General features: G+C 42.1%; 2 protein-coding genes and 1 long non-coding RNA gene across 3 annotated transcripts in view; 1 reads left to right on the top strand and 2 right to left on the bottom strand.

The window, feature by feature from the left end:
* The window catches only part of si:dkey-91i10.2 (uncharacterized protein LOC555224 homolog), a 70,527-nt gene extending 68,249 nt beyond the window's left edge, over window positions 1–2,278 (bottom strand). Inside the window, 1 exon segment of the mRNA XM_048239232.1 lies at window positions 1,904–2,278. The gene's annotated coding sequence lies outside the window, so the exon portion shown is untranslated.
* Window positions 2,279–4,643: 2,365 nt separating this feature from the next.
* On the top strand, window positions 4,644–11,941 carry eaf2 (ELL associated factor 2). Its single transcript, XM_048240069.1, has 6 exons — window positions 4,644–4,865; window positions 5,417–5,511; window positions 5,867–6,003; window positions 6,265–6,428; window positions 9,471–9,749; window positions 10,420–11,941. Exons 1-6 carry the CDS (start codon window positions 4,763–4,765, stop codon window positions 10,467–10,469), a joined length of 828 nt encoding a protein of 275 aa, XP_048096026.1. The 5' UTR covers window positions 4,644–4,762; the 3' UTR covers window positions 10,470–11,941.
* A 444-nt stretch (window positions 11,942–12,385) lies between these two features.
* On the bottom strand, window positions 12,386–13,709 carry LOC125292682. Its single transcript, XR_007193253.1, has 3 exons — window positions 13,497–13,709; window positions 12,713–12,850; window positions 12,386–12,488 (listed from the first exon to the last, which is right to left on the bottom strand). It is a non-coding gene; the product is annotated as an uncharacterized LOC125292682 (long non-coding RNA).
* Between the last annotated feature and the right edge of the window lie 537 nt (window positions 13,710–14,246).

Here is a 14,246-nt window from a genome sequence, read left to right as displayed (position 1 = left end):
CATCCTCCCCTCACTCACCACATAGTGCAGTATAGTGAATAACACACAGAAGATCCTTCAGTATCCTATCAATTAAACCTAACTGGGTGGGTTTAACCAAAATATTGGCTATTTCAATTTCCCAAGGAGTCATAATACATTTCAATGTTACATCACATTACTTTACAGGAAGCAGAGCGGGGGGTGGGGGTTGGGGGTGGGGGGGGGGGGCTCATCTGGCACATTGAATAATGAAATCAAGAGCTGCCTTTGTCTCGGATTAATCCAGAGGTCCTTAAGTAGTCCAATTAAAATCACAAGCGTGACATTTCACTTGACCACATGACTCTGGGGAGGGGGATTGACTGAGGGCAGAAAGTGGTACCCGAGCAAAGACACACAAACACACACTCACACATGCATACACATACACACACACACACACACACACACACACAAACACACATACACACACACGCAGACACACACACAAGCACACACAAACACAAGCAGGTGCGCACACACACACACACACACACACACACACACACATATATAAAGCAAGTCATGCAGTCATGGGGTGAATTGGTATAAATGTCTTCCTTGTGAGTGCCAGTCACACATACAGTAGACTCCTTTCTCTCTCCACTATGGCAGATGTCCAGGCTCACAGAAGGCCTATGGGTCTATCAGCTGAGGGATCGTGGGGGGTTTTTCCATCTCCATCAGACCTAATCAATATTTAATGCCAAATTGTATGTAAAGAGGCTGGCAGGGACTGCTGCCTCTGAAACAGCATGGGGGCTATTTACAAGAGACTGCTATACCCCCAGGCCAAAACTGGTGTGACAGACTTGTAAGCATGGATAGCCCTCATGCCATAGACCTTATTAGGAGCTTCTGCAGCAGCCACAACACGAAACGGGCAAAGTCTCTCTCCTGGCTTGAAATACACCTGGTTCCAACTCCACTGCCCTTCAGGTTTTGAAAGTTCCAGCTGGACACCACCTGTGCCCATCAAAACTAAACCTGTTTTTGGGCCGACCTTTAGACCTTTCACCGGCTAATAGGCCTTAAATGCTGACGACATGCAGTGCCCGCCAACATGCTCGTTTACCTGTATCCTCAGGAGCCCGGCTCGGGCTGTCGGGCAGCTGTTGGTGCTGCTGCTGTCGCTAAATGAAGACATTTCAGAGCAGAGCCGAGCAGGCTGCGCCTGAACTGACTGCACATCGAACGTTGAATGGAAAATACGAACTGAATGGCCTGTGAAATGCCTGGAAAAAAAATGTTTCTGAAAGAGACAGCCTATGCCAGATAATTGGATAACAACGGGTGGTAGGCCTACCCAACGTGTTAACACATTATTTCACTGCCAAATATAATAATCGAAGGAACACAATAATTCTGAAAAACCCCTATGGCCTAGCCTATTGCACGGTTTATTGGCATCCAAGAGGAACCGAGAGCCTTGTGTGAATTTAAGCAAACGCGAGAAGGCAACAATTTGCATAGCAGTCTACCTGAAGCATAGGCTATCACTCTCGGAGCAATAGCCTATCAACCAGCCAAACATGATCTTCTTTCCATAATTTGACCAAGAAGCCTATTTAACCAGAGAGGTTCTGCGTATGATCTGCAGAGAATCGAAGATGAACTAATAACTACCACCCTCAGGAAAAACAAAAAAGGACCATGTGCACTTCTGCCCTCTTCACATGCGTGAATATCGATGTTCCGCGAGAGCCTTCTACCTCAGGCGTTGCTGAGCATATTAAAACTCAGTAGGCTACGACAATTAATTTAACCCCCATTGTTTTACCTCTAGCAGAATTCATTATGACATCTCGTAAAAGAGCAAGGTCACTAAACGTTTTAGGAACGTAACGTTAGTTATAAAGATAGGCTACACATTGTTACTTACATTACTATCCGACGTTTACTTTTCAGTCCGCTTTCAAACGTGCTCAGGGAATCTGTAGCCGACCGACCACTCTCAACGCAGGATCTGGAGTCAACAGCCTTTCTGTCCAACCTTATGTGTTTCGCGACGTTTCACAAAGCCCCGCGCACGCTCCTGCGTTCGCTGACGTCTAGCCTATTCATCAATGCTTTTCTGTACTTCTTTCACTCTGCCATTTATACGATGCGCTATCTCTTTCTGTCTCACCCTTTGTGAGTTACGCTCGGTAACTTAACACTTTGTATGAGGAGTAGGCTACTTGTCTATCCTCTGCGAAGCGCTACTGGGCACCGTCCTCTCTCGTAGGTCTCCTTGGAAACTACACAGCAAGCGCTGACTGTGGTGCTGATTGGCCGAAAGGGAAAAAAAGCTTAAGCCACTTAAAACCGTGCGCCCCTCATTCTGGCCTATAGCCTACTAGGGAGCTTTAATTTTTGAAAGTGTGTGAAAGTCTGAGTCAAACAGGATCAAATTCATCATCATTTGAATATTCTCAATTAATATGATTATAATACGATTTAAGCCTAAGACAAAGATTTTTTTTTATTTATTTCAAATCTATTGAGTATAAAAAGTGTCAACATTGGATTTAATCCACTACTTGATGCTGTAAGTCTTGCAAAGAATCAACTCTCATGGATCACCCCATGAAATGCAACCTGGAGTGGTCCTGCACATAGAGCACTGACACCAGTATCCCTTTGCACCATCTGACACCCGATCTGGCTGATAAAGTCTATCGGAGACGGGGACAGGGGACGGCGCCTGTGGAAGGGGTATTAACTTACTGCGCTACGGGGAGTCTCCTTTCTGGCCGACTGGCACCACCGTGAACTTGAAAATGTTGCCATGGACACTGTGATGTGTATACAGTCCCTGACCACTCAAGCAAGCTGTTGAACACACACACATGATGAAGAAAAGAGACGTCTCCACAAACTGATGTATTGGTCTTGTTGATCATGAGAAGATCATGAGAACTGAGGTTCTTCAGTATTACAGAAATAATTTATGGCACCCTTTTCTCTGTTTAAAGGTTCTACTCTGATTTCTGTCTGACAAAAGCTCATCGAAGGCTAATAGGTTTCCATACAGATCATTACTGAAAAGAAAAAAAGAACCAATATCTGAGCGAGAACAATTTTTGATGATCCTACATTTCCTCTCTTAAACAATGACCTAAGTCTGAGCCTACCCTCAAATTCAGTTCACAGTTAGGCTAATGTCCATTATACTGTTAAAAATGAAAGGAATATGAGCAGGCTTTTGTGCAATATCTTGATATTAAGGAACACTTTTAAAGGAATGTCTCTGAATAGATCAACATCCTAACATTCCTTGGTGCTCCTGACATTCCTTGATGCTCCGAGCCCCAGTGTGATCCCTGAAAATCCAGATTCCCAGTGGGCCGCTCTGATCTCCTATTGTTCCTAGGAGACATATGTCCACAAAAGTGTGCTGGCAGCAGGTTTTAAGGGCTTAAGATTAATTAACAGTTGGAGGATGCACATGAGCTGATTTCACCCCAACAGAGCTGTGTGGTGCAAAACGTCAGCCCACCTAAATCATAGCCTATATATTGTTTGACAACTATATCACCCATTTTAGCTATTAGGCTTACACATATTGCATTTCTTTGGTTTTTTAAACATTTCTTCCAAATAACATAGGAACAACTCATCTGAATATGTAGTTCCCAACCATAGTCAATTACACCAGTGAGTGCACAGGTTGGCTACACCTTAATTCATTAAAATAAAATATTAACAACATCAAGAGATAAACAAACTGTAGCCTAAGTTCAGAAGGTTACACACGCCAAACAAATTCTATGCATATTGCTGTGATGGCAGCTATTTTGATTGACAACAAAAACATTGGGGAAACATTTGGTTTAGGTGATAGTAAAATAGGCCTAGGCTACATTCACCTCAAATATTGGTTAAACAGTGCTAATCAGAAATAAGCCTATTTATAATAATAATTTAGGAATCCTAATTAGGCCTATAGTTAATAGGCCTATAACATTCACCTTCACATTATTTAAACAGTAAACAAATACATTTGGCTGAACTGTTCATTCACCGATTTTGACTGAAGACAGGTGCCATAAGTTAGCAGTTGGCCAAGTCGCTGAGGTTGGCTTTAAGTGAATCAATCTATTAATCACATAGCCTAATAGGCTAAATAGGCTACAAATGTTATTTATGTATGTATGTATTTATTTAGTTATTTATATATTAATCTTTGTCCTAACCTATTAAACGAGCACTGAAGTTAACTTGAAATAATCTGTAAGTGGGCTAGGCCGACCTACTCTTAAATGAATTGATAAATTCAGCAAATTTATCAGACCACTGTTAACAGGTTGATGCACCAACCAATGCCACGTGACGAAGAATAGAGGCAGGGAAAGGGAAAGACGGGCTACTTCCGCCTGATATTTGTGTAGCCTACTTCGTTTTTAGCCTTTTACAACTGACCTAGGATCAGATATTTGTAGTTTCGTTGTTGTGGCAAGTGTTAAAGGGAACTGTGGATTCTGGTCCAGGACCTGGCTAACATCGCTAATCCGTAGCATAACTTGTCCCACCCTGGTGTGTTCGGTTACAATGATTGACAGTGCGTTTGGCGAATTATAAAATGAGAAAATGCATAATGAAGCGTCGTTGACGGTACGTCGAAATTATTGGGCCAATCAAAACACAAGAAACACAAACGTCGGCTTTAGGAGTGAGGTGGCTGCCTCTGCCATAGATGGGCTTGAATGGAAGTAGAAAGTTACATGTTAGAAACAGATGGTACTAAACTTTATCTAGAATGAATGGAACAGCCTACTCCAACTTTGATAATCAAGAGCATATCCTCAAATTGGGAGAGACGTTTGAGAAACAACCTAAAAGCGCATTCCACACGGTTCGATGTAAGTGACATCCTTTAAATAGCATTTTTGTTCTGTTGTATAGCATTTTAACTGATATTACCAACCATTCTAGCAATGGCGCTGCCTTTTCTGAAAATGAGTAGGCATATTTGTTAAACCTTGGTTCAGGCTTCTGTCTGGGCAGCTATAGTGTCTGTGCTTGCTTGTCGCTAAAATGGAAATAAACCAGAGAAAGCTCTGTGAAGAGACACTTTCCTTGACATTCGTTGTTTGCTGGATCATTTGATTAAATAATAAACCCCCCTATGGATCCTATTGAAATGACCGCAACTCTGTCGAAACGTTTTTGAACGGGCCATAAGCTAACAGATGGTGTGAGAGGAACGTTGATATCAGGAGCTCGCTTCATTAAACACGGAGTTATAGCTCCACCTGTTGGAAGAATATGGCAGTGCAAATAACAGTTTTGTTCTTTTGTGATGAGCGTCTGAACGGGTTTCCATCATGATTGCTCACAGGATTTAGATTTCACTTCATTTTATGTACTAGTGTAGCCTAATGTCGTAAAAATATTTGCCTTTTTCCCCCAGATGACTTCAAACCAGCCTCCATTGACACCACATGTGAGGGGGAGTTAGAGGTTGGCAAAGGGGAGCAGGTCACTATCACACTGCCAAACCTTGAGGTATATTATTTCCCTGGAAATATTTGAAGATTTTATTAACCTTTATTTGTTTTAAAGTGTACATCGTAGTTTTATGAATGAATCTCCTTTATGCTAATGGTTTTGAAGGTGCACCAGTATCCTAAAGAAGTGTTTTCCCACTCTAAATGTGTTTTGGTGAAGGGAAAGGAAGTATTCTACAAAAAATCCAGCCATAAACAGTTCTGAGTATGACCACTGATACGGTTTCCAATATGTGGGCAAACTAAAAACACTAAGGGTTGTGAACCTTTTCTACCCCATGCTATTCTCTAGTCAGGGTGTGTCAGAGATGTGGTTTTGATATTTTGGGTGGTGTTTCTCCTGGTTACTACAGGGCTCCACAGCTCCCGTGACCGTGTTCAAAGGCTCCAAAAGACCCTACATGAAGGAATGCATTCTCATAGTCAACCACGACACAGGCGAGTACCGCTTGGAGAAGCTCAACAGCAACATCGCTGTGAAGAAGACCAGGTGAGTGGGTCTTGCAGTGCTTGTTTGAAGGTGACGAGAAGGTTCTCTAAGCGTGCCCATGCAATGAAGCAAGATAATTCAATATTTACTTTCAGGCAGCTTTCTGCCGAGTGAGCAAGAGCTAGTGAGAGAGTGTTCAGGTTGGTATTGTATGTGTGTGAATAAGCAAACTAAATGTTTGTGTGTGTGTGTGTGTGTGTGTGTGTGTGTGTGTGTGGCGCGTGCGCGCTCGCTCGCTCGCATTTGTGTGTGTGTCTGCAGGGCGGAGGGCAGCAGTAAGATCCAGTCTCGGCTGGACCAGCAGACGAGCCGCCTGAGCCAGCAGCTGAAGCCTGGAGGGAGCAGCAAGGCCTCGTCCAGCTCCAAGAGCTCCCCCCCGAAGGAGAAGCTCTCCCCTGCCTCCCCCATGGACGACATCGAGAGAGGTCTTTACATACTCTACGCATTGGTCACTGCGCGTGCGAATTTGACATCAAAATGTCGTAGATCTCGCTGTTGCGCCACAATATAAAGTGCGCGTCCAGAGGTCGTGCAGCACTCTAGTCCCTTACGCACCGGAGGAACTTTTTGCAGTTCCTAGAACCCCTTTTTTCACACATTCGGACAGCATGGAACTGGGGATTAAAGAGTTCCTCTCTGCAGTTCCTATAACTATTTAAGCTCCTACTGTGGGGTAGGGTATGTTCCCTGTGCATAGGAACCATGGCTGATTTGCATGCCAAGGCAGCAGAAGCATCTTTTTAAAAATCATTTTCAGCTTCTGTTTAAATTTGCAAAACATAAAACCTGTATGGGAAGGCTGCAGACTGCCTACCATCATGCAACAAATGCCTTCTGGACAGATGAGAAGAAATGTTAACAATGCTGATTATTTTGAAATGTTTTTTTTTTTTTTTTTTTTACCATGAGCTTCTAGTTGGTCAATAAACTTCAGCTAGTAACTAAATAGCAATGCTGTCCGTTGTGTAGTTCTAGGTGTAGCCTTTACGTAGGCCTAGTTAGTAGAACTGTATATATATAGAATAGTATAAGTGTATATATACTCTTTTGATCCCGTGAGGGAAATTTGGTCTCTGCATTTATCCCAATCCGTGAATTTGTGAAACACACTCAGCACACAGTGAACACACAGTGAGGTGAAGCGCACAATAATCCCGGCGCAGTGAGCTGCCTGCTGCAACAGTGGCGCTCGGGGAGCAGTGAGGAGTTAGGTGCCTTGCTCAAGGGCACTTCAGCCGTGCCTACTGGTTGGGGTTCGAACCGGTCCAAAGCGCTAACCAGTAGGCCACGGCTGCCCCAAAATCAGGAATGGGACGGCACCTGTGACCTATAAATTGGCAACACAAACCTGCTGCAAACACATTTCCGTTTCAGTTTTATGGCAGTTGTTTACCTAAGTTTTTTTAAGCTTCCAGCCTCCCTTTGGGAAATCCCGGGTTTCACGTCACAGCGTTATGAATTGTAGGTAATTCCCTTGAGTAAAGTGTTCACATATGCCAACTTGGGGAAAGGGCTCAGAAAGGATGCGAGTGAGCCCTCAATCACTTCACAATTTTGCAGTGGGACGGCCCTAAGCCCTCACCTATGCAAGTTCACGAGAATGTGTGTGAGTGCGTAAGGGGAGACATTGGGACTGGGCCATAATTCACTGGAAGTGGGTTAGTTAGCTTAGCATAATTCACTGGAAGTGGGTTACACCAGTTAGCCTACAGCTCCTAAAAGTTACAAAATAGACTTCCTTAAAACAAATAGATTCAACTATATTCTCTTGTTGATGACAAGTATTTTGTTTGGTATATGGTATAGTCTAACTCTGAAAAGTACTTACTGGGAGAGCCTTTCTCCAGTGTGAACCTTTAATGGGACAGTTTGTGTCCCATGTAGAATATATATATATTTACATTTATTCATTTAGCAGACACTTCTATGCGAAGCGACTTACAAAAATGAAAAATAAAATTTAAAGGAATTATCCGGAGTAAAATGCACTTTAGATCGATTTACGGATGATTGGGAGTACGTACGTTGAGTTGACATCCAAATCATGTCATTCGGATGTGTTTTGAGAAAGTTCGATGTTTTTTTAGTCAAAGCTCGTTAGCGTGTGGAAGTGAGAAGGGCATATTATTTTTGCCGCTCAAAACGCTATTTTTATACCTCTTCTACAGTTCCAAACAACATTGCACTTACGTGGTAGTGAGTAGAGGGTCCCTAAAGCCAAACCGAAGTATCCCGAGGTCTTTATGTGGTCGGATAGAGAGTCCAGAATGAATTTCATCAAGCCAGTACCTCTCCGGAAATGTTGCCATCTTTGCTGCCATCTTTAGGGGAAAGTCCGTAGGAGTCGATTGCCTAAGGAAATTCACAATTTCGACGCCGTTTAAAAAAAAAAAAAACATAGTCCAGTCCATACAACTTCATTTCAATTTCAAAAGAAAAACTGGACTATTTTTTTTTTTTTTTTTTTTTTTTTAAACGGCGACGAAATTGTGAATTTCCTTAGGTAGCAAATAATACTACATTGATCAATACTATTACCACAGGATGAGTGCAGAAGTTTTAACTACTATTTTTTTTTAAGCTTTAAGTATATGTGGTAGTAGAATCTGAAGTGAGATGGACCATCATATTTTCATATACTATACTATACTATACTATACTATACTATAGTCACTTTGGACTAAAGCATCTGCCAAATACCATAACCATAATTGGAAATTCCATATCATATCTATCTATAGAAGTACTGCATGCATGACTCCAAAACCTTGTGGCATGTGTAGGTAGGTTTCTACATTCACGGTGTAACTGAGTTTTGATATCTGTGTGCTCCTAATTACCCCTGTAGTGGTTGAACTAGTTGAGCCAGACGTTAGCCACACAAAGGTTATGGCAGATTCAAAGGAAACACAAACAGCACTGGCTGGTGCTCCGATGCTGCAGAGACACAGTTGTATGATTTGACTCATAATGAGTCACTTTTGAGGCATGATTGAATGGAACGACTCATTTTCATTTTGTATTTTTTCTGAGGGTTCTATTTAGATTTTTTTTTTTTTGTGTATAAAAATCCAAAAATGACTTAGATGGCAATGGAATGTGTAGACATAACCCTTTTTATGTAATGGGCTCTGTGTTACTTATTGATGCAAGCATGCAGACCAGCTACTTTCGCCTGGCTCTCTTGTAATGCCATAATGTACCACTTGAGGCACTGTATTAAAAATGGTCAATCGAAGAATGCAATTTGGCTGCGTTCAGAATCACAGAATTACACATGGTTTCTTTAAAAGGTCTTTTTTGAAATCTTATCTTATCTTCTCTTAGGTTTTGTATGAGTAAATGTGTAATGTAGGTCGAGGTGTGAGTGAGAGAGACGTGCAGATTTGATTGCAGGGGTACGTGTTAGTATTGTATTATGTGTTATAATGTTTGTGTGTGTGTGCGTGCGTGCGGGCTGTGTGTAGAGTTGATGGCGGAGGCACGTGTGATGGATCAGATGAGCAGTGGCGACAGCTCCTCCGACTCCCGAAGCTCCTCCTCCTCCAGTGACAGCTCCAGCTCCAGCGACAGCGAATCAGAGGACGAGAGACGCAGAGGCCAGCCCCCAGCCGCGCCCCCTCACCAGGGCATGCCCATCCTCACCACCACCACCACCTCCTCTTCCTCTTCCTCTCACGTGCGGCCGGAGGAAGGTGGTGGCGGCGGAGGAGGAGGAGGAGGTGGTCATCTCATGAGCACGCTCAGTAAGTCCGCTACATTGTAACTGTCTAGCAAAGAGGGCACCTGTGGCTGCGAAGCGATCAGTGTCAGTACCAGTCAGTACTGAGAGATCTGGGTTGGTATCGGTCAGAACTGAGGGAGATCAGGGTTGGTATCGGTCAGAACTGAGGGAGATTAGGGCTGGTGCCGGTCAGTACTGAGAAAAATCAATGTCTGTACTGAGAGAGTAAAGGGGTTGGTATTGGTCAGAACTGAGTGAGATAATGGAAACGGATTGACGATTAATTGTTAACTTGAGAATTGGAATCAAATCAAAATGAGGGATCTGTGCCAAAACTTTTTACTTTTAAAATGTTTCTATTGTTCATGCTTATCTTAGTCAATATTTTACTAATGTTCATTTGTTCATGTTCAGTTTGTCATTGTGTCGAGATAATCTTCCACCTTTTTTTGGAATGTTTTAATTGTTAGTTGGCCCTATAACTAGCAGAGAGAGGCTTGTAGAATGTGTGATCAAATGGCCTTGGACACAATGGGCCAGATCTGTGAGCAGTGCAAACCCCTTTCATTCAACAAAAAAAAAATGATTTACTAAAATGCCGTAACATCCTTTTTTGTGCAAGTTCAAGAAGCAAGACTCTTTCCTGGTCTGGGCCTGACACCCCTAGTGACCTCTCTGTTTCTGTCTCGTAGAGAACGACCTGCAGCTGAGCGAGTCCGGTAGCGAGAGTGACGACGACTGACTTGCCTCTCCCCACACTGAGCAAGACCACTGCCTGCAGTATATACAAAGCCAATGTACCGGATAACAGCCGACTCTGAAATGGAACTGGGCCGAATGGGGGCCGGATTTAGCCCGGATTTGGTGCTGAATCCGGCCTTATGTCTTTCAGAGTCAGCTGTTATCTCGAATGCAGGAGGAGGAATCCGCTTGATGTGTCAAGTTTAAATGGAAAATCTTCTCTGTAGCTTGGAATGGGGAACCTCCCCCACCTGCAATCTGTTGTTGTTGTTGGTTTCTCTCTCAAAGCATCAGTATTTATTTTGTGTATTTTGTCAATAGCTTAATCTTCTAAATGGATGCTTTGTAATTTTTATTTAATTTCCTCCTTTGGTATGAAATATAGGCCTGGTTTCCCATACATGGATTATGTCTAGCCCTAGACTAAACAAATCAGTGAAAATCCTCACTGAAACAAGTCTAGTTTAGGACTAGACTTAGTGCATCTACGGGAAACTGGCTGATGGTATCCACCACCAAATCCCTCTTAATCTTAATTTTGTTGGCAGATATCTCCAGATTTTAGAAATAAGTGCTGTTGCGACATGATTAAGTTGTGAGTTTATCATCTCATTTGAAGGTATGAGTAGAAAAGTAGTCTGACTAGGCTGTGCACAGCCATCCTAAAGTAATTTATCGTTAGACTAATGAATGGCCAAGTTCAATGTAGTGCTCAATGATCTAGCAAACATATCGAGGCTTGCCTTTGAAAGAGCCAATACGTTTACTTGAAATGGATTAGTTTATCAGTAAGAATTAATTTCGTATGCAAAATATTAATTTCATATGCGGTTCACAGCTGAGAACCTGTCAACTTATTACGAAGACCACACTTAGCCGCCTTAAACCTGCAATACTTGAATGTGTCCGTCTTACTGTGGTGGTCTGCAGTTTCCGAAACTTTCAAAAAGACCAACATGCTGCTGTTTGGTGCACCCCACAGGGCTCTTCTGGCTTGCTGTAGGATGATAAACGTCTCTCTCGTGTGATGGGCAGAAATATGTAGCTGTGGAGTCTTAAACACACTACAGTACAGTATGCCTTGACCTTTTTTTTTTTTTTTGCAATTCATCTTCAAACCTTTCAAATCCAACCTTCTCTTTCTTTCTCTCTCTCTCTTTCACTCACTGCTTTCTCTCTGTCTTTGATGTGTGTCTCTCTGCTGACTGTTTCTCTCTCCTTTTTGTCTGTTTACTGCTGGGTTACTGTTTGCCACGCTGGAGCTCTCTCTGTTTAGATAGCCACGCCAGGTGTTTGTTTACTTGGCTAAAGTAGCTGTCTGGAGAATGAGGTGGGGTCGGGGAGGGGGAGTATCGGAGCGTGTGCCCCACAAACCAGAGATGGCTTACTGCTGCTTCCCCAATGGCTCTATGATGAGAATTTAATGAAAGTTATTCATGCTGGAAAATAAATATTTAAATTCTTTTGCCAAAATGATGTCTGTGTGTGTTTCCTTCCTTGCCTCTGTCACTGTCACAGGCCTTGGGTTCTGTGTCAATCATGTCTGTAAAGACTGTAGGGGAGAGTGGGGTGAGTTGTGCCAGTTTTTACTTAAAGTGACTTTAAAGGGAGGCCATGATAGTAATGCTTCCAACTACAATATGAACATATATTTCAGGATGTGGAGCATCTCTGGGAACAATCACTAGTATTTAAGAGATATAGCTTTCTGAAAAAAAGTGGTCTTGTGGCACACTTGCCCCTGGTGCGGGGTAAGTTGTGCCTTTGAAGAGAATGCATTGGGGTAAATTGTGCTATTGATTATTGAAGTAAAACAGTATATTTTGATCTCAGACACTGTAATGCTTTATAAAAGCTAGACAAATTCAATACAAAATTACTCATTTTAGGTTGTTATTTTACAACATCAAAGGCCAATTTTCTACAAGCCTATTGCGCCACATGAGCACATCAAAGGTCATTTTCGGTTGTCACACCAGTTTCATCCATGTTGTAGATCTTGTGTGGAGGGAAGTCCTACCTGAAATGAGATTAAAGTTTTGTTGATCAGAGAAGTTTACAGCAGATTTAGGTGGTTGTGTAGATGTCAGCTCTGACACTGCTACTACCTAGAGATTATGTTCCCCCTCTCCTTCCCAGGCTTCCTGGTCAGTGTGTGTGTGTGAGAGAGAGAGAGACAGAGAGAGAGAGTCCTGTATACAGGAGTGTTTTTCTGAGGCTGACATGTCAAAGCCATATGATTACCTGTCCATCACTTTAGGTTACCAAATAACTCCCCCATGTTGTGCCTATTAATGGCAGTAGCTCTACCAACAGAGGTTGCTTCAGGAGTGTGGCATGACAAATGACGGCGTGCTTTAAAGGCTCCAAACCAATCACATCCTAGAAAATATTAAAAGTTTATTAGTATTATTAGCATATCTCTTAAATTGTCCCTTATTGAGCCCTTGCGTCCCTTGTCTTTAGATAAGTTGATGCTATACGCTCTAAATAAGTACCCAATTTTGCTTCTCTTATCTGCATGAGCATTGAGCATTCCTGTTAGTGCCTTTATATGTTCTGCCAGCTCCTTCTCCATACAGTACTGTATGCCCTGCCTGTCTTCCTCTTAACTCTGTGCCATGATGGTATATTTCTATTTTTGGTCTAAAATTAAGAATGTCACATAGTTTTAGTGATAAAATGTAAGAGTAAAATGCACAATTACAATATAATAATATGTTTAAAACATTATTTATAAGTGGGGGTGAGTTGTGCCACTGGCACAACTTAACCCAGGCCCTTTTGGCACAAATCACCCCAACCCCACCATTTTGGAAAAAATGCATCATCCATCAGATTTGAGCTAACATCATGCTAGCTGTATAGACTCATAATGTAGCTTACCAAAGCACTAAAACATGTGTGAAATGTTTTCAAACTTGTCTATAACTGTTTTGACACAACAATAAAAAAAAAAAAAACATGATCATAGAAATTTTACTTTGAATGGCAAAAAACAGGTTTTTTTTAACTTAAATGTACTTACCTCTCATGCAATGAGGCTCTCTTCTCTGCAGGATGATTGAAATGGCTGAGTCTTCAAAAATGTGTGGTCACATGACCATTTTCTTGTTTCCTAGAAATAGGGGGTGGCACAACTTCCCCGCTGGCACCAATCACCCCACTCTCCCCTATTCTTCTGTTGATGTCGTGCTAGTAATATGTTAAAAATGTATTTTATGTTTTAGAATTCTATGCTAATATTACTTTGTTCTTGAGGCCTGTGCAAAGATCGTAGAGTGAGCAGGGGTCTCAAACTCAAAGTTGACTCAAACCCGTCTACTTTAGCTAGTCAACCCAGACAAACCTGTAAACAGATTTGAATTTGCTCTGCAGGTCCATCTGGAAAGGATCACATTGATGCTTGTTTCCAAACGTCTTGTTTTACCACTTACAGGGGCCTAACCTGCAGTGAAATTACACTTTATTGATTATGATTGGATCCTGGGTTTCTGGTGATTCAGAAACGGGCGTAAATGGTATCCTTTCTAGACTGACTTGCAAAGCTAAATTTGCTTACAGGTTTGTCTGGGTTCACCCAAGCCAAGGTTACTTATTTGCATTGGGTGGTAATGGCACTTTAGATGTCTTCTGTCCTTGCTCAAAATAGGCAGGTTGCTTTATTAGGCTGAATGATGAGGCATTAGTAACATGATCTACTTTTCTTAAAACTGCCTATGCTTCTGGTTAGCATTTTCTTTTTTCTTCAGAAAGACCTTTTCTTACATTTATTTAC

The sequence above is a fragment of the Alosa alosa genome, chromosome 3 (assembly GCF_017589495.1).
Source record: "Alosa alosa isolate M-15738 ecotype Scorff River chromosome 3, AALO_Geno_1.1, whole genome shotgun sequence".
Classification (NCBI taxonomy): domain Eukaryota; kingdom Metazoa; phylum Chordata; class Actinopteri; order Clupeiformes; family Clupeidae; genus Alosa; species Alosa alosa.
Note: the sequence above shows the minus strand (reverse complement) of the source record. Positions and strands in the feature narration are given on the sequence as shown.